The 20117-nt window shown below is 34.4% G+C and overlaps 2 protein-coding genes across 6 annotated transcripts in view; one reads left to right on the top strand and one right to left on the bottom strand.

Annotated features, from left to right (window-relative positions):
- ALG6 (ALG6 alpha-1,3-glucosyltransferase) overlaps positions 1–2852 on the top strand; it is a 56189-nt gene extending 53337 nt beyond the window's left edge. The window contains exon 15 of the mRNA XM_082360048.1: positions 1673–2852. Coding sequence (XP_082216174.1) covers positions 1673–1870 — 198 coding nt within the window. The 3' untranslated portion in view covers positions 1871–2852. The remainder of the gene's footprint in view (positions 1–1672) is intronic.
- A 4-nt stretch (positions 2853–2856) lies between these two features.
- The window catches only part of ITGB3BP (integrin subunit beta 3 binding protein), an 87918-nt gene continuing 70657 nt past the window's right edge, over positions 2857–20117 (bottom strand). For 3 of the 5 annotated variants that reach the window (XM_082359436.1, XM_082359441.1, XM_082359440.1), the window contains 4 exons: positions 18625–18703; positions 18124–18217; positions 17732–17791; positions 2857–3304 (listed from right to left, as the gene is read on the bottom strand). In XM_082359436.1, coding sequence (XP_082215562.1) covers positions 3273–3304; positions 17732–17791; positions 18124–18217; positions 18625–18703 — 265 coding nt within the window. In that variant the 3' untranslated portion in view covers positions 2857–3272. Of the gene's footprint in view, positions 3305–3725; positions 5758–17731; positions 17792–18123; positions 18218–18624; positions 18704–20117 lie in introns of all 5 variants that reach the window. The other 2 variants (XM_082359438.1, XM_082359437.1) reach the window with 2 other exon arrangements.

Below are 20117 nucleotides of genomic sequence, written 5' to 3'. Positions count from 1 at the left end.
CAGTATATAGACAGTGACTAAAGTCACATCACTGGATGAGCTCATCAAAGGTGTGATTATAGATTGAGAAGGAACCAGTGAAGTTGTCTGAGAAAGATTAACTAGTGAGGTAGGAGGAAACCAGGAGAGTATAATGTCGTGGAAGCCAAAGGAAGGGTTTCAGGATGGCAGTGATGTATTATTTCAAATGCTGCTGAGAGATCAAATAAGGCAATAAGAATTGACCACTGGGTTTAGTTTAGTGGAGGTCATTATGGATCTTTCATTGGAGTGATTGGAGTGAAAGCCTAATTGGTGCAGGTTCACTAATGAAAGGGAGAATTGGACACAGCAAGTTATAGTTAACTCTTTTAGGAAACTTTTTTCTAAACAGGAGCAGACAAATGGGGTAATGGCTGGAGTCTGACACTGATTCAAGATCATAGTATCATGACATTTCATTCAGTCCCATATTTCTTAAGTTTGAAACTTTTGATTTGATGATTTCACTTCAGAAATTTTCATTCCTTACTAAGATTGACTCATATTTTCCCTTTGGAGGATATTTGCAGCCTATTTATACCTGTTTGTAAGCCTTTTTTGGCTTCCATCCTTCCCATTCTTCTGTCTGGAATGATCACTGCATTACTCTCTTTACAGGTCTTACCAATTCTGTCATTATCTAGCCATTAAAGCATCTTTCAGGGTTCCATTTATGTCCCACTTCCTTCACGAAAGTCACTACTGTTTCTCACTGCTTGTTTTCTACATTTACTTAAGCAGCTTCCATGTCCTTGTCTGGCTGGTCCTTGTCTCACAGTCTACAGCTATATTGTCCAATATGGTAGACACTAGACACACGTGGATTTAAGCTTAGTAAAATTAAAAATTCAGCTCCTCAGTTACAGCAGGCGTATTTCAAATGCTCAGTAGCCGTTATGTGGTTAGCAGCTACTCTTTTGGAGTACACAGATATAGAACATTTCCATCATTGCAGAAAGTTCTATGGTGCGGTGCACTGGTCTAGAGAAGGAAACTGACTGCTGCACAATTACAATAAATGCAGTAATTATGTCTACTGCTCATCTTGGCATTTACTAAACTGTGACTTTGTGATTTTATTTAACTAGTTCATTCATTCCCCTAAATTGGAAGCTCTTCGAGGCCAGAGGACATTTTCTTTCATGTGCCCCACCATGCTTTACTACAGCACTGGCTCACTGAATGCGTTCAGTGAATATGAAATGTAGTTTTGCATTTGCTGTAGAAAATTTTTTCATAGATGAATTCTTAGATTAACTTAGAATTTTATATCCTGTAGGGCCCTGGAGCATGCCATGAATTTAACCCTGACTAGCAATATTATGTTTCAGATTCCTTTTTTCAGTGCTTGGGTGATAAGAAGTATAAGATAGGGGCTCTCAGGCTTTGGCTACACTTGGGAATCACTTGGAGCGCCTACCCCAGAAACTCTGATTTAATTGGTCTGGGATGTGGTCTGAGGACCGAGATTTTTTTAAAACTCCCAGATGACTCTTCCATACAGCCGAGGTTGAGATTCATTAGTAGAAGAGATTGAACCCCCAGCTCTCCCCTTCAATTCTGCTCATTTACAACTATAAATCAATGTTACCAGTACATTTAAATGTTATCTTTTATCCTATGCAGTAACATTTTTTTTCCCTCCTTATAGTTTCTTATCTCAGTAATCACTATGGTCCTTCTGACACTGATGGCTGTCACACTGGATCCTCCTCAGAAACTACCGGACTTGTTTTCTGTATTGGTGTGTTTTGTATCCTGCTTAAACTTCCTGTTCTTCTTGGTATACTTCAACATTATAATCATGTGGGATTCTAAAAACGGAAGAAATCAGAAGAAGATCAACTAGCTATATCCCCAAAGAAATGTGAAAATGTTAATAGTGCTACAAGCTTTTGTGAAATTTTTGCCGTGTATAAAAAGAAATGATCATTTTGAGAATCATGGAATTATAGGAAAGGAAATGGTGAAAAGTCATTGTTGTCTACACAAAATATATGTATATGGGGACCAAAGCAATGGAGGCTTTTATTTTCTAACTACTGAGTGGCCAAGAAATATTGTAGTTTTATTAAATTCACAGTTATTCAAGTGGGAAAATAAGAGAAACATGTCCTTAATCTCAGTGTTTACTTAGGAAATGTACTCTGTAATTTGTTGTCTTGAAAAAAATCTGCAAATACAGTGAGCTTAATGGGAGAATTTAACCCCTTATTTTTGAAGGAAATCACTAATTTTGGTATTCAGATTTCGTTTTCCTTACATTTTAGAATGCTTTAGAAATTATATCTCAGGGATTAAATTTGTGATAATCTTTTATATTACTATGAGAAGGCAATTTAAACTATTTAAAGTTTGAACATGCCTCATTACTTGTGCAAATTTGAATTTTTTTTAGCAAGGCAGAGATTAAACTGTGTTCTTATTTATTTCCAAGAAGTCTGATTTACCTGAATGCAGTTAAACAATGAATTTTCCTAAATTTAAATCTAAGTGGTTTGAATGAAGTCTTTTTAATTACTTATGATCATTAGTTCTAAACTTTCAGGATCATTCTTTTTAAGTTAAGTGGCCTTATACTGGGTTCATCCTTCTGTTCTTCTTTGTTATGACATGGTTCAAGGTTAGCAATGCCATGTGCATTGATCCATATCATGCTTCATGTTAACTTAGTAGCCCTGTTAATACTGTATCACTCTATATTAGAAGAAGCCCATCTTTACTATAGTATATTCAGTTGGTAAGAATAATTTATTGTAGCCATGTTGTAGAGTCTCATGTAAAGATATGTTTTCTTTAGTCTCTAATAAAAATAACCATTTCCCCATCAACCTATGTTTTTAATGAATATATTTCTTTAATAAGCCATTAAAGCATAATAACTAAGTGGTGGTATATTTTAAAACAATGCAAGCCAAACACATACACACAAAGAAAATTTGGTTCTAGACACGGACACCTACAGGCTGATGCAACAACGTATATGTTTTTAAGTCTGATAAAGGAAGTGGGTTTAGACAAAGCAAAAAATCAAGAAGTATTTCTTTCTCAAAGCAAATGTGCATAAAGACTCAAAGGGCAGGTCAGCACAGAAAAGCAGCCTTGAATCGCTGCCGAATCAGCAGGAACATCGCTGTCCATGGTCACCATCTGTAATCACTGTGCCCAAATGTCAGTATCTTGGCTGCCTGGTGTAGTCTTATTTTTTATTTTTTGTAATAGAAAACTTGCATTTAATACAGGATGTTGATTTAATTCAATGATGAGGAAGTTCTGACAACTTCTAAATAGTTGGAATAGAGAAACATTATTTGAAAATGAAAGTATTATTTAAACATTAGTAAAATAGAATGCACCCATATTCAAGGTATCTTATAGGTGAATTCTAAATAAAAATACATTTCCAGATGATTTAATCTAGTCATATGGAGTTAGTTACACTGTAGCTTTAATGGAGACTTGTAGCAATTTTATAAGTCAAGTATCTCGTATCTATTAGAAACCAGTTTAAGAACAGTCCACTTTGAACTTTGAGGGATTAAGTACCAAAATAACAAAAATGTCCAGTGATGAATTAAGATCAGAAATAGGCAATTCCAAAGCATTTCTCTCAGCTATATTCAGGATTACAGGGATATTTTAATATAAAGATATTTAGCTTATACAAAAAAATTAAAGACTTCTCACTTTAATCACTGATATACCTGTCAAAGAATGATCTCTTCCAAGTTATTTTCCAGTTCATTTTAGAGGGAAGGGCTGTTTCTGAAAAATGCAGTTTTCTTTGTTGTCAATAAACTTAGGTATGCGTCTTAAAATGAAGAGAATAGGGTATATGTTCATGTATCAAATATGAGGCAACAGAAGTCATTTTGTCTTGAAGCCTTAGGGAGGGGAGAAAAATCCCCGATGTAGCATTCTGTCCAAATGATAAACCACAACTAAGTGAGTGAAACATTTACAAAAGTCAAGGCAGCCAAAGGAGCCTCTCTGTTCAAGGGAAAGAGAGTAAGAGATGGATAGGATGTAACTAAATAATGGTTCGAGTAACACAATGGTTTCAAGTCTCAATTGGTCTCTCTCTTCTGTTATGTTCATTGGAAGATCAGGGCCAAGTGTATCCCCCCCCTTCTGCCCCCCCCCACCGCCCCGCCCATATAAACATTAGTTTTGTGTGTGGATCTTTCTGCTTTGTCCTTCATGTGGCCTCCAAGGGTGATAAAGCGAGAGTCATCTGATCTACAATGAATAGAACTGGGAAGGGATTCTTAGCCGACCCAGCTGTTCTGAAAGGCAAAAGCTTAGTATATCAAGAGGTCAAACATACAGTAACTGATTTAATAGCATTAAGCCCATAGCTACATAACTTGGATTACATATGAAACTAATCTACTTCTTAACCCTTCATTTCCTGACTAATGTAGGTTTCTTTATGTTTTGGCTTACATTCTAAGGTAAGTTTTCAATGGTAGAACACAAAGGAATTATCCTTTTTGGTATATTTTAGGCAATGTCCTGTTATGAGCACTGTATCACAAAGTATCCTTAATATTTAGCAGATTCTCTTAAAAACCTTATTTAAATAGTACCAATAAAATCACTAGTGAAGGCAAATAGTTTTGTTAATTGAGTTACTGTTTAGTATCATTTCAATGAATAGTTTTTTAAAAATAACTCATTTTCATTTTAAGAGGTGAATCTGAAATTTCTGTAAATGGAAAATTAGTTATTTTCAACCTTAATTTGTTAAATTTTGTTTCAAATTTTTCATATAGTATTTTTATTTTCATGATACAGTGAATTAAATGACATGGTAATATACAAATTTTGTCAAGACAATTTGTATAAGATATTATACAAGGGAATAGCATTTTTTTCCCTGTGGAAATGGTCAAAGAAAAGTATATAAGGTTTAAAAAAAGTGCTATCAATTCTGTGATTCTCTCTTCCCCTTTATTTTGTGACAGCACAAACATGATGATACAAAAAAAACTAGAAAATTAAAAATTTAAAATAATGCTTCAAAATAATTTGGAGGGGATCTCATATTGCTCCATGAGATAGGTCTTTTCTTTAAATTCAGTAGAGTCTGTGTAGTTCAGTTTAAAAACAACTTCATATTTAAAAGTCTATACTGAAAAATACATTCCAATATTTTATAAAAGGAGGTGTGGAAATTTTAAAAGCTTGAAAATACTTTTTCTCTACAAGCATAAGAATAACTAGAATATAATAAAGACTCATCCCTGAGATAGTAGCTAAAATAAACTTATAAATTTTAAAAGCTTTCAAAAGAATCTAATAAATACACATCTGGAGCTTTAAATGGGAAAACTGGTACCTAATACCACTCACTATTAGATTTAATATGAGTTTTAAAATATATAGCTCTACCAAAGGTGCCATTTTTATTAATGCTTTATTAAGTCTATCCACAAATGCTAAAAGTATATAGAAGCATATGAGATACAAAATATAAGTCAAGATCCTCTTCTACATGTTGGCTTACTTTAAAGGGTCAAGAAGAAATGTATTATTTACGTTGAGATTATCTACTGGTGCGTGTAGAAAGTTTAAATTAGCTGCAAGAAATTTTATCTAGACATGCACCTGCCTGTGCTATGATCTGGTATTTACTGGGCAGATTAATTACAAACATTTCTTCTGTTCCTTTAAATATGATCAGGCAGACACAGAAGTTGGCATTTTCATAGCGAGTGCATTTCTTCTAAATGCCTGCAGGATAAAAAAGATGCTTATTAAATCATCAAGAATTAGTTTCCAAATTAACATGCATCTCATACATGATTTAAGAAATGATTTAAACACCCGTTTACTATGTAATTTGGTACCTAGTTTAGTTAGGTACTGGTCATCTCTCATTTGCTATTTTTGAGTCTTCAAAGCAAGATTCACCTTCACAAATAATTGTCAATATGACTACTCTGACGTAGCACTCTTCACTTTATGTGAAGATGGATTTGAGATACTTCGAGAGGGTTCTAAAACTCCAACATGACCTAATGAAAACACCAAATCTTACATGCCTTTTGTCTATAAGCCTTCAGGGCCTTTCAGCAGGTGTTTCCTCCAACAGCTGCCCCCACAAAAAAGAGACAGTCTTTACTGACATTCCTATTCAGAGTATGTCCCTCTGGGGACTCCTAGTGGTGATAGAAGTTCTTGTCTATTTGGCCTTAGGACACTTGTGTGAGAGGAAGCCTTTGAAAAAAGCACCCAATGGCAGCTGATGGCATATATACCCATAGGGCATGTGGACCCTTTACTTCCTGAAATATCCCTTCCTTGCTTATATTGGCAGCTATGAATAAGTAATACATGGTGGGCCCCTATATTTCCCTATTCATGACAGTCCACCTATATTCTTCTTGTCCTACAAGTAGATAGGTTGCCAACTTGACAACCAACTTTTACCAACTCATGAGCTGAGTCTGATCTGAATACTAGTAGAAGATTTTAAGCATCCTAGGGTTCACTTAATATCCTTATAGGTTATTGATACACAGAACTAATGATAATACTGTGGAGGAAAGGAAGACTGCCATTTATTAAAAAGTTACTGTGGGAGGGCTTCCCTGGTGGCGCAGTGGTTGAGAATCTGCCTGCCAATGCAGGGGACACGAGTTCGATCCCTGGTCTGGGAAGATCCCACATACTGCGGAGCAATTAGGCCCGTGAGCCACAATTACCGAGCCTGTGCGTCTGGAGCTTGTGCTCCACAACAAGAGAGGCCGCGACAGTGAGAGGCCCGCACACCGCGATGAAGAGTGGCCCCCGCTCGCCGCAACTAGAGAAAGCCCTCGCACAGAAACGAAGACCCAACACAGCCAAAAATAAATATAAATAAATAAAAATTAAAAAAAAAAGTTACTGTGGGGAAGGTACTAATTAAGCTAATTAATTAAATTAATTAATTTGCTTTTTATTTTTGTTTTTTTGGCCACACCGCGCAGCTTGCGGGATCTTAGTTCCCTGACCAGGGATTGAACCAGGGCCCTGGCAGTGAATGTGCCAAGTCCTAACCACTGGACCACCAGGGAATTCCCTAGGCTATTTTATATAATCCACAAGGTAAATAGCATCAGTCCCATTTTATAATTAAGGTTTTGGGAACCGAGTGCCTTGTTTAAGGCCACTAGCTAAAGTAGGTAGTAGAGCTGGTGCTGGACATCTAATCCAAATCCCATTCTCTGTTACAATGCCAGGCCCTGCAAAGAAGTCTCATCAGTTGATCATGGCTGCCAGGACAGTTGTGTTGAGAAAGATTCTGAGGCCAAATTTAGGATCCAGCAAAAATCACTACTTTGATCAATGTGACGTATATCATAGCACACGTGTGAGGAGCAGCAGCATGGTGGTTTTCTCCACACTGTCATTCTGCTTCTGGAGATGAAGCTCTCAGAACACAAATGAGAAGAAATTTACATCCAGTGATGCAGTTCATGAGCGGTATTTTGACAGAATTCATCCTTTATATAGCAATTATATTATATTCTTTCTAAAACATATTTTGGATTGTTACTTCCTTAATAATCTTCACTGGTCCATTTCTGCCTAATGAATAAAGTCTGAGCTAATTTATTAGCCTGGTGATCATAACTGTCAATGATGTTATCTGGAATCTACTGTTCATTCTGCTTCTCTGCCTTTTTTGTTCATGTTGTTATCTCTGCCTAGTATGTTTACACAGCCCATCAACATTACCCATTTTTCAAATTCCAGCTTCCTAGTAAAATACAAACATTTCCATTACTAGGGTCTTGGATGGCCCTCTGTTAGAGATTATGTACAGTGGAATAACTAAAACTGATTTTAAAATCATGAACCCTTAAATAATGACCTAATCACTCTATCCTAAAGGCGGTCTATGTTGTGTATTCCTATACTACTGCTTATTCTTCATTTCGTACTTAGAGTAGAAAAGAATGTTTACTCTCCTCAGTCTGAAGAGGAAGAAATTTCTGTCAACTCTTCTGCTCCCTACAGCCCATGGAAAAGTGACAAATTTGACTGACTGAAGTCCAGAACAGTAGTCCACATTTTACTAGTCATATTCGGTCACTATTCTTACACAACACTCTTCTTCCCCACTATTCAGTTTCCCTTTCACCGTCTGTCTACTCTCAAGTCCAGTTGGCCTTCATGCTTCTTAATTTCATGTTGTAAGGAGACCGGCCCATTCTCTCTCTTCTGCAACCAAGCATGTAAGGTAGGTCTGTGGTCTTTACTGTTATAGAGACACGTGGACTTGGGTCTGTTTCAAGGATCCAGCTTTCTCCTCAGGTTCAGGAGAGCACATGGGATTCAAGATCTAGATTCAGTATGGGAGAGGGGAGGTTCCACTTCTGCCTTAGTCCACATTAGTTACCCCAACCTTCTACCAGAGGGCCTGCCATGTTGGAGGTTAATTCCTCCACTAATCAAGTTGATACTGTGATCCTCGTTGGATTCATAATCTTTTTTTGTACTTGCTATTGGCCAGAATCCTAGAAAGAAGAAGGGTCTGAACTTGTATCACTTATCATAGCTTGCCTTATATTACTATTATTTCATGTATATAATATGAATCTTATATCCTTAGCTTGAATACTAGGTTGGCATTAAGCAAAGTGCTTTGTTTATACTAATCCTCACACTTTTGTTAACCAAGTGATATATTTACACTGTTTCTAGGAAATGTATCTCAGCATCGCTTGTTGACATTAGCCCAAATCATGCTTTCTCCGCCTCTTTTGCTGGTCTTCATACTGTCTGTGGCCTATGGGTTGCTGTCTCCCTTACGCACAGTCTCTCTTATTGTAACATTATTTTATAAAGGCTCCACTTTCTAAAGGCTCTGGGAGCGAATGCATATGGGGTGCTCACCCCCACTGAATAATATAGGTCGGGAGGAATAATAACTGAAGTGTGACAGAGGGCAGAAGCTGATGTGCAGACAGGGAATCTGGCCACAGTGGTGTCAGGGGCATTGTGACTGTCAGAGCTTTCTAGGGCATAGGACAAGATCAGGGAGTTTAATATCTTCCCTTAGTCATACCAGTTAGGCAGCTGTGACAAATGCATAAAAGAACATGGAAGAGAGGGATCTAAGGAAGCCTTGTGTAAGGTAAGTTATAAGCAGGTTTTGAAAGATGGGTAAAATTTTGATGATGGGGGAAAAGGTATGCCAAGTAGAGGAGACAAGAACAAAGATAAGGAAATGAGACAGGTGCTTTCTGAGGAATGTATCTAGGTATGAATGGCAAATAATCTGGAGTGACTGAGGCACAAAGACAAATTAGAAAGGTAAGCTGGGGTCAGATCAGGGAAGAGTTCTGAATGATGGTATAAATTTGGATTTCACTATGAATATGGTGGAGTGATACCTTCGAAAGCATAATTTGTTCAGTAGCAGGACAGGCTGTAGGGAAACGAGATCAAAGAGCAGAGAGGCAGGTTACAATGAGGATGCAGATAATCTGGATGAGAGGTAATGAAGTGCAGTGGACATGGAAAGGAGAAGTAAACATTTTGGGAAGTGGTATGACTTGGCAGCAGTTTGGATGTGGGAACAACTAGATGAGACAGAATTGTAAGGTTTTCAGCCTTATCACTGGATGAATGTAATCCCTAGAAAGATACAATGAGGGATAATATGAGGGGGGGATGAAATCAGCATATTAGGGGAATAATGTATGGGAGCTGAGATTGTTTACAGCTCAGGAGGAGGGTGACTTATACACTAAGGTGAGAACTAAAGTCAAGGAATGGATGAGATCATGAAGAAAGCACCCAAGGTGAGAAGAAAACATGATCAAAAGAACCCAGGGAAATGTCTCAAAGGTAGTCAAGTACATTTCACTGTAATTTCTCTCTGTTGCTTCCCACTAAAAGGGAAGTTGACTAGTAGGTCAACCTTAATTCTTTCAAGGTTTTTGAAAGTACTACTCAAAATAAAGACTCAGAAAAACATCCCTAACATGTGATGATGTTTACTAGAATCCACGAACACAAAGCTATTCTCAGTACTCTTAAGTTTCCCAAAAGTTCATTAATGAGACTGTCATATATTAAATGTGTATATTCTTTTGCCAAATGTATAACTGTGAGTATCTATGTGTGTATATAACTGTGTATTTATGACAACCATCTAATAGTTTGCTGTTGGATTTCCATAGGTCAGAAATTATATAAAACATTTTACCCTATAATGAATGAATGTATGTATTTGTATATATATTGTATACTTAAAACTTAATAGAATCTAAAACCTTTGAGCAGTCATGAAACCTGACATTCACTGATTACTACCATGTAGTGGGCAAGAGCACAGGCTCTGGCACCAGACTACTCTGGTTAGTATACTGGCTCTGTCTCTTAAGTGATTCTGGTACAAGGTACTTAACCTCTTTGTGCCTCAGTTTCCTTACCTGTAAAATAAAGATAATAACTATCTACTTCACATAAGTTGTTGTGAAGGTTAAATGGGATGCGTATAAAGCGCTTATAACAGTGTCTGGCACATTGAAAGTGCTCAATAAATGTTAGCTATTATTATAAGCTATTATTTATTGTATACTACAGAATGAACATTTTAAGGAGTGAAAGTGATACAATTTTCTGTAGAAGATGCTTTGCAAATATTTTAAAAACAGCTAGTTAGGGAGATAATATTAATCACTTGAGATACCATTTCCAAAGCAACGTATTTTCAGTATAGAATTCTTTTTTTGCATTAATTTTTTTCTGAGAGAAAACAGGCAACATCTGGTTAGCTTCTAAGAATCTAAATATTGATGCCACTAAGTCTGGGATAATGCTAGTTTTTACTGTGAACCTTCAGTTGCAGGTACACTAAACACTAATGTTACATCATGACTCATAATGCTTCTAGCTAATATATTATAGTAAGCTATTTATAAATATATCATTTTTACTTGTATTGCTGAATCCACAGGAATTGTTTTGAAGGAAAGGTACAACTAATTAATATGTAATTATTTACTTAATTCAGCACATTTCCAAATTCACCGACTTGTTATGTCTTTGTTCAGTCAGATGTGCCCTATAGAAACTATAACCTACCTCTCACTATTTAGTTAGCTATTTTTACCAAAGGTACTCAATTAAGGGCCCTCTTTATATTCACTAAAAAATATGCCCTCTCTGAAAGCTGGCCTGGTAAGCTCAACAGTGTTCTCTTTCAACAGCCTCTAACTCACAGATCTTGTTAGACTGCCTTCCTATTATTTATAAGAATAGATAAAATATAATTTCAACTAATGTCCCTATTTTCTTTACAGACAGACAATACCAAGTTTGATAATATAATTAAAATGTTTCCACCTGAAAAATAAACAGTGAAATCTAACATGGCTAAACCTAATTATTAAGGTGAAACAGTACCTCGGTTTAAAATGGTTTTAAGGAATTCATAGCTATCAAGATCATATAATTAATTCTATATGAAAGAAAAAACTTTTTTTTTCAGAAAACAGTGCAAAGTAAGTTGTCATAGTAATGATGCAGAATAAGTGCTTAATCAAAATGAAATTAAAATAAAGAACCTACACGTAAAGTTTTATTTTACATTATAAGTAACAGCTTTGGGGCTATAAATTCTTGTTTCAACAGCCTACAGATTTGCCTGATTCTGTTTCAGAACGTACATTTAAAAATTTAGGATGAAAACTGACAAGAAACTTATTATTATAATGTGTGCTTATGTTTTATTATAATTACTCATCTTTTGTGCTAGGTTCTATAATCCTGAGGGCAGGACTATGTCTGTCTTGTTTATTAGTGTATCCCCAATGTTAGAATAGTGCCTGGCTCCTAGTAGGCATTCAATAAATATTAAATGAATGGGGCATGTAAGGAAATAGCAATTTATAAGTATTTGAAAATATCTAAATAATTCCTTTAAAAAATTCTTAGAGTGGCCATTTGTTTTTATTCATTCACTGAATATGCATTATGGACCTTCTATCCAGGTTCTATACTAAACTCTGGGACTATAGTATAGAGATAAGACTTTTGTTTGTTTGCCAAGGAGAAGCCCAGAGAGAGCCCTGTAACCAGACAATTACAATACGCTACCATATGATACATTTATAAACATTCAGACAAGTGTTGTAGAAGCCTAGAAGATGAAGCAATTTAGCCTTTTACCTAGGCGAGCTGGGGAGAGTTTCAAATGATGTGACACTGAAGGCTGACCTTAAGGAATGAGCAGGAGTTTGCTAGACAAAGAAGGAAGCAAGCACAATCCAAGCAGAGAGAGAAGTAGTAGAGAAGCCTGGCGTCCTGAGAAAGAGAGATTCCAGAGGACTGAAGCATATGGTATGAACAGTGTGAATGAAAAAGACTACTTTCTGCCTATGTGAGGTCTGAGCTGGAGGAAGAAAAACACCTAATACGTACTGATTGCCCAAGTCCTGCTTTTAACTATATAATTAGTTATATAACACTATAAATATCTGCTTTATTATTATATAGATGTGTTTAAAATACAAAAACAAAAACAAAAAAATACAAAAACAACTTAGAGAATTTATCTAACACTCTGAGGAGCTTTTCTGACTACTCTAAGAGTTAAAATGGAAAAAAAATGTTCACCTGTCAGGTGACATAAAACCAATTCCTACTAAATGTGCCAGAATAATTTTTCTCCACCTCAAGAACAGTTAGTCTTCAGTCTGTTCATTACTATCTTTTTATAGTATTTTTATTTAATAAAACCTATTAAGACTACCATACAAATCTCTTTACTTATGCTTTTATCTTTTAACTGATCAATTTTTATATTGCTGACATCCCTTCTTCACCATTTGCTCATTTAAAAATTCATAGTATATGAAATATGTCTCTGGAGAAAATGTCTATAAAATTTGTTACAGCTGGCAAATGTGTATGAGTCAGTGATAGCACATGACTAAATGCTTCACAGAAAATAAAATTTGTTTCTGTAGTAAGCAGAACTGTTTAAATGTTATTTATTTTTATGTTTCAAAGAAAATATATTGTGAAGTGCTGCATTGATTTAATACGCAACAATGTCTGTGTACACGCTGTAGAAGGAAAATTTATGAAACCTTTGCACAACTCCTTTAATTGAATTTTCCAAATCTCTCACCACACACAAATAATCAATATCTTCTGCAGAGAAAACCAGTCAGAATTATTACAGTCTTTCGTTTCAATTTTGTTGTCATCAGCACATACAGAGCACCTGGATATTTGTAATGTCTGATAGCAAGTTATTTACACCTCTTAAACACATAATTGCTGTTAAATGAGTTAAAATCTATGGTTTAAAATTTTTTACCTAATTATTTAAAAGATAAAAGCATCATACTTCTAGTAAAGTATAAAAAAATATAAATCTTGGAAGAAATTATTTAAAAGGCTTTGAAAAGTAATAAACCAGTTTGTTTTTCCTTAAATCCTAGACAAATCTCAAGTAAGCAGTCGAAATGTAGCCCTAAAAGTGATGAATAGTGTAAAGCAAAAGCGTGAACATTTATTAATAGGAAAAGGTATGACCCACATACAGCATATGTGACAACTGAATCCTTATAAAGAGCTGAGGACTACAGTTGTACATTAATGTGTATTTGTGTCACCAAAACTAACATCTCTATTTTTTATCTCCAGATAAACTAATGTTTATCTGGAGATAAACATAAGAATGTTAACATAAACATAAGAATGTTAAAGCATAGGGGAATTTTTGTTGTTTCTCCTAAAATTCATCATGTCTAAACCTCAGTGCTTTTAATATTGGAGTATTTGTTTGAAAAAAGATATTGCTTAATGTTAAGACATAACAGAAAAAAAAAGGGTAGTAGTTTTCTAGGAGTAAAATTATTTAGCTGATATGATGAATACTTTTTCAAGACTGAGTGGGGGAAAGAACAACATATTTTTAAGCTAAAAAATACTTCAGTGGGTGGTTAGAATGAAAAGGCAATATCAAGCTATTTTATAGTCTTAGAACAGAAGGAGTTTAAAATTTGTCCTGTGGTCCAAGAATTTGAAAACTTCAAAATGCTATAACCAAGATGAATTTTACAATGCAAGAAGACAGTAAGTTAGCTAAAGAAAGCCAGAACATGATAGTTTGTGCTTTTTTCTTTTTAAGGCCAGAGCTAGAAATTCTGAAATATTTTGTATTATAAACAGCTGAAACAATCAACTTTTTTGAACAATGTAAAGTTCAGATGGTTACATTTCATTTAAATTATGCATACTTCAACCTACACAATTATTCTCAAAACAGATAAAATATGTTTTGGACTGAAGCTAAGTGTCTAGATTTCATATCTTAAGTGTCTAGATTTCATATCTTGGCAACTGCTCTACAATTTGCTTACATTCTTTTAAAAAACATTTTGTTTACTGGAAGTACTAGTCACAGACAAACAATGCTGGTATTTTCTAATATCTCCAGAAAAAATGAAAATACCAAGTACAATATAATGCCATCTATTGTCTCAGGAATATTTGTATCAAGTTGTTTTATGTAGGGGTTGATTATGCAAAGTAAATAAATTTCATGCCTTCCCATGTGATGATAATGTGACATTCCATCTGTATCAACCCATTGAATGGTCATATGTTTTAAATCTTCAGCATAACAAATTAAAAATAATTTTGAAAATTCGCATCCAAATATAACAGAAAAAGAACCTTTCATTTCATTATTTTTCTAATAGTCATAAAGCCAATATTATTAAGGAAAGTGAAGTTAGGCTTACTTCCTAAGTAACTGAAAAAAGAAAGAAGCCTTCCTTTGTTTAAGAAATTTGTATTTAGCAAAGGAGGTCCTCTTTATTCATATGCTCTATCAAGGCATTCCCTAATGTGCAAGGTCCAGTTCTGAAAACTATGAAAATCTCAGTGTACCTTTTCATGTTACTGTGTATGTTTTAAATTTCCCTGGAATAGGTTATATAAAGCCTTAGAATGTGTGTCAGATGTCTATTTAATTAAAACACTAGAGTCTTATCTTTACAATTATACTTCTCTGCCTGTAATAAAGACTACAACTGATGCTAAACAAACTAGCACTGAAATGAAAAAAAATAAACAGAACTAAAGGACCAATTCAAAGGTGCAATGACAGCATAAATGTTGGAATTCTTCTGTTATTGTTTATTTTAACTATTCTGGGAAAATTTGATAAGAATCTGAATGAAAAAAAAATCTGAAGGACATTCTTTTGATAGTGAAACAAGTAATCTATTTTCATTTTCATAATTACCTAATAAACCAAATCCAAAACATATTATAGGGCTGATTTTTATATTATGTAATTTGTGACTATATAATTTCTAATATTATGGAGATTCTCAAAACATTTTAAAATTTAAATAATTCTGGGTAACAGCATAGTAAAAGAAAAGAGTAAATTAGAAATTTTTATGAAAAGCTGAAGGCTAGATGCCCAAATAAGGAATATATAAAGCAAATTAGTTTGAACTGTCAAAAAAACTAACAAAGCCCTCTTAAAATGAATGTATGAATAGAAGGGGGTGAAAGTTAACTTAGCAAAGAAATTTACATATAACGTGCATGTGTTGGTGTCCATCACCTATAACCGAAAAAAAAAAAAATCCCACTAATATTAAAAAATACATATATTAGGAACCAGAGAAAAAAACAGGGAAAAGTATTCTGTAAAAATATTTAGCTCAAATTCAAATTAAAAAATTCAATCTATTTTTCAGGCAATATTACTTTAAAAAATAAGTGATACACTAATGAAGATTTGAATATCTAAGTAAATATTAAGAGTTAATGTAGCTCTTGACAAGAAACAGAAATGGAAAATGACATATATTTTCATATATATATTTCTATATAATTTATATAAATATTATATATTTAATATATCTTAGCTCAGTTTTCATTTAAACCACAACAAATAATCAATGCTTATTAGAAACTTTAAAGCATGATTTAGTGATACAATCTCCTCTATGCATGAACAAACACTCAGTTCTTAGGGAACACCTGGTAATGGGCAAGTCAGTTTTAATGCCTAAAATACTAGAAAATAGTTTTAAGGCTGATCATGCAGACACACACAAAGAATCAGTATGTACTGGATAACTGAAAGGAGATGACTGTTTTAACATGTGGAAATGACTTTAATGTCTTAATAAATGTTTAGGGAAGGAAACAATACTTTTGGGAAATTTTTTCCCATTAATTATTAGCAGTGACAGTTCACCTATTTGTTCTACAATTTTCCTTTCCTCATTTCTCAAAACTTGGCACAGGCCTAATGTAAAGCCTAATTCTAATTAGTTCTAGGAAATTACAGATTAAAAAAAAAAATTACACCATTGCCACAGAATATATAGAAGAAAGATTTCCTCTAGTTGGGAAATAATAAATATTCCAATTTCCCATTATGATCCTCTAAAACTTGTCAAGTTAGTAGAGATTAAAATCACTGAAAACCAGTTACACATTATAATCAAGTTACACAGCATTAGAAGAGATCTCAAGCCTTTTCTAGGAAAGAGCTGCTTTCATGCTCTTAAATTCTATGGATCCTAATGGGAGTTAGCTGCCCAACTGAATGGCTCAGGAAGCCTGCTCAGTTCCCTTCCCACATGAGTTTTGGAGGAGTTTTTCCATGGCTGCTGCCCTGCCATGACCCAGTTGGCCTTTGGAACTGACCAGCAGGGAATCCCAGCTCTTTCCACGGCAAACTCATCGCTGGCTTTGTTAAAGATCCTAAACACAGACTAACATACTAGATTGGTTGAACCAGTTTCAGCTACGCCTTGTGTTTGAATCTGAGAGCAGGGATGACTGGATGATTTCATTTGTTTTAGGAAGAGACAACATGGAAAAATGCAAAGACCATACTTTTTGAGGTAAGACTGGTCTTTAGTTGGAATCCCTGCTCTGACACTTAAGTAGCAGCGTCTTTGGGCAAGTTACTTAATATTTTTCTGTGTCTTTGTTCCTTATCTATAATGACAATAATAGCTATCTTGCAGGGTTGTTGTAATGATCTGCTGATCCTAGTATTGGGAACACAGTAATTACTAGTCCTCAACAAATGGCAGTCATTGGTACTCAAAAATGGTAGACTAAAACATGGCTATCCACTTCAAGGCCTACCTCCATCTGCAGAGATTGCCAAATGGCATTCATGTCAGTAATATTAAAATCATCCCTCTTAAGTTGGTCTAATGGTTTTAATATTTTATAGTATTTTGCTTACTGAGGTATGAATGTGCATGTGTTACGAGAACTTAAAATCTGCTAATTTAGTTTCCCATACTGTGAAATGCTCCAAGGTATAAGAGTTCACAGTAGATCAAATGTCATTAATAATCTGAAAGTTTTCAGAACACTGGTTACAAAGTAACTTTTCATGTTTTGTGGATCTTTCTAATTCACCATTAAAAGCTGCCATATATTAATGCGTTGTTGCACCACTTTGTATTCTCAAAAAGAACTTTTGATAGAAGACAAAATTTAACTCTTGAACCGAAAATTGTATTTCAAAAGTTCAATCATCAGGGAAGCTGATCTTACCAGACACGGTCTTTTGCTAAATGCAATATAATGTTTTTCAAATGAGATTCGTGGTCTTTTAAAAAAAAGGGCCCATGATAATTGGTTGAAATGATAAAATGAGATGAAAGGATCTCTTTATGTAATAAATTAAAACACAATTCTTTACCTTTGTTGGGAAGTCCTGAATTCTTCTTTTCAAATAGTTTTTGTTTTGTTACTTTTGTCACTAAAGGAAAAAAAAATCTCACATTAAAAATTAATACGGAATATTAAATAATTTCTCATTTTGGAAGAAACAACTTCATAAGAAACAATAATTTCAAGCAATACATACTTATAAATATCAAGTATAAAATGCAATACCTTATATCTTTTTTAAAGAATGAGAACTGCTTTAAAAAAAAGCCTAATACCAGTTACCAAGGTACATTCTTTCCCTTCACATTCAAGAAGAATCCCTGAAATAACATATCCTGGCAAAAGATATGTGGCTTCCTGTTCTAAGTTTGCAAACAAGTAATAGAGAGACACAATCAAAAACTCATAAATTTCTCTTACTTAGGTCTTTTGTTTTCTGCATTTCTCTCTTTAAGACACATGATGCATGGGAGATACCAATGAGATTTTCAAGCTCTCTACTGTCCTCCAAAGCCTAAAAGAAAGTCATCGTAAATGAGTTAAGTTCTCTACAAATATAATACTACTGACAAGTCTAGTGAAAATACAGTACACTGCTTCCTTCATATGAAAAACTTAAACTCTATGATAATGAAATTTAACTTTTTCTGTTAGGTTAACTATTGCAAGCCTTAAAATACCTGAATAAAAACAATTTATTAACTAAAAAGACTAAACATAATTAATAAATTTACTTTTAAATGTGAAGAAGCCAGATATTACTAAAATATTATGGTTAATTAATGTTCATATATGAAAAGAAGTTCCCATGAAAAGTAAATTGAACATATCCCCTGTAAGTTCTTTCTGGGATTGGAGTCTCCTATTCTTTTTCAAATAGGGTAACAGAATATGAAAAATTATATGCCAAAAAAAGCAAACCTGTATATTACTTAAATTTTGCATTATTTCCATGAATTCGTCTGATGATTTCTCAACTTTAGATAGCAACACCATGAATCTATGAATGAAGAAAAAAATATTCAGCAAGATCAGGCACTTTCAGAGCTTTAATTCTTTTGAAAGCATCTTTGATTCAGTTTTCTAATCCTTTTCTTTATATTTTTCAAAGTGGTAAAAGATGTAAATGCTCCTCCTTCATGCTTTCATTCCTTTACAAACAGTATATTTTACCTCCCATCCTGTCCTTTGGTGTTTCACTTTCTCATTCCCACTAAGCAGTGGGAGAGAAGATGTAGCTGGCTTGTCCTTTCTCCCCCATACCACTTTGAGAAAACTAATACATCACCATCTCCTTATTTACCTAGATCTAAGCCTATGAATCAGTGTTACCCAGTGATCTTCTTTACTAAAAAACCAAGTCTTTTAGCTTTAATATATTTCAGTGTGACAAAGACACAAAGGCACTCTTTTAAATTTGAAAACAGAGAAAACTTCACTTTGTAATTCTACCTTCCTTCTAAACATATCTCTAGTTAGCATATTAGCATTCTGGAAAAATCTTAGGTTTTTAAAATATTTTTATAACTTTATATCACACTTTCTTGCCTTAATATAACATTACACACACACAAACACACACATATTCATGTGTCTATAATTTTAAAAGCTGCACAATATTGTACCTAGTGAATACACCAAAGATGATTTAACCATTTCCTTATGGCTGCAATTTTAGTTTCTTTTTCAATTTTAAGATCTCATAGCTGTGTATGATAATCTATACCAGTGCAGTCTAACAAAAATATAATGCAAGCTACATATGTAATTAAAAATTTTCTAGTAGCCACATTAAAAGAAGTAAAAAGAAATAGGTGAACTTAATTTTAATGATATATTTAGCCCAATATATCCAAAGTATTACCATTTCAACATATAATCAATATAAAAATTATTCGAGATATTTTATACTTACTTTTTTTTTCAAAATTCAGCGTATACTTTACACGCATAGCACATCTCATTTCAGAATAGTCACATTTCAAATGCTCATTAGGCATGTGTGGCTGGCTAGTGACTACTGTTTCGGAGAGCACAAATCTATACTATCGATTTTATGAGAGAAACTAGATATTCTCTTTAAATGCTTTTCAAAATCACATCAGGGCTTCCCTGGTGGCGCAGTGGTTGCGAATCTGCCTGCTAATGCAGGGGACACGGGTTCGAGCCCTGGTCTGGGAAGATCCCACATGCCACGGAGCAACTAGGCCCGTGAGCCACAACTACTGAGCCTGCGCGTCTGGAGCCTGTGCTCTGCAACAAGAGAGGCCACGATAGTGAGAGGCCTGTGCACCGCGATGAAGAGTGGCCCCCGCTCGCCGCAACCAGAGAAAGCCCTAGCACAGAAATGAAGACCCAACATAACAATCAATCAATCAATCAATAAATCTTTAAAAAAAAAAAAAAATCACATC

Source organism: Balaenoptera borealis (assembly GCF_965194805.1).
Source record: "Balaenoptera borealis genome assembly, chromosome: 1".
In the NCBI taxonomy this organism is placed as follows: domain Eukaryota; kingdom Metazoa; phylum Chordata; class Mammalia; order Artiodactyla; family Balaenopteridae; genus Balaenoptera; species Balaenoptera borealis.
This window is presented reverse-complemented; position numbering and strand designations above follow the sequence as displayed.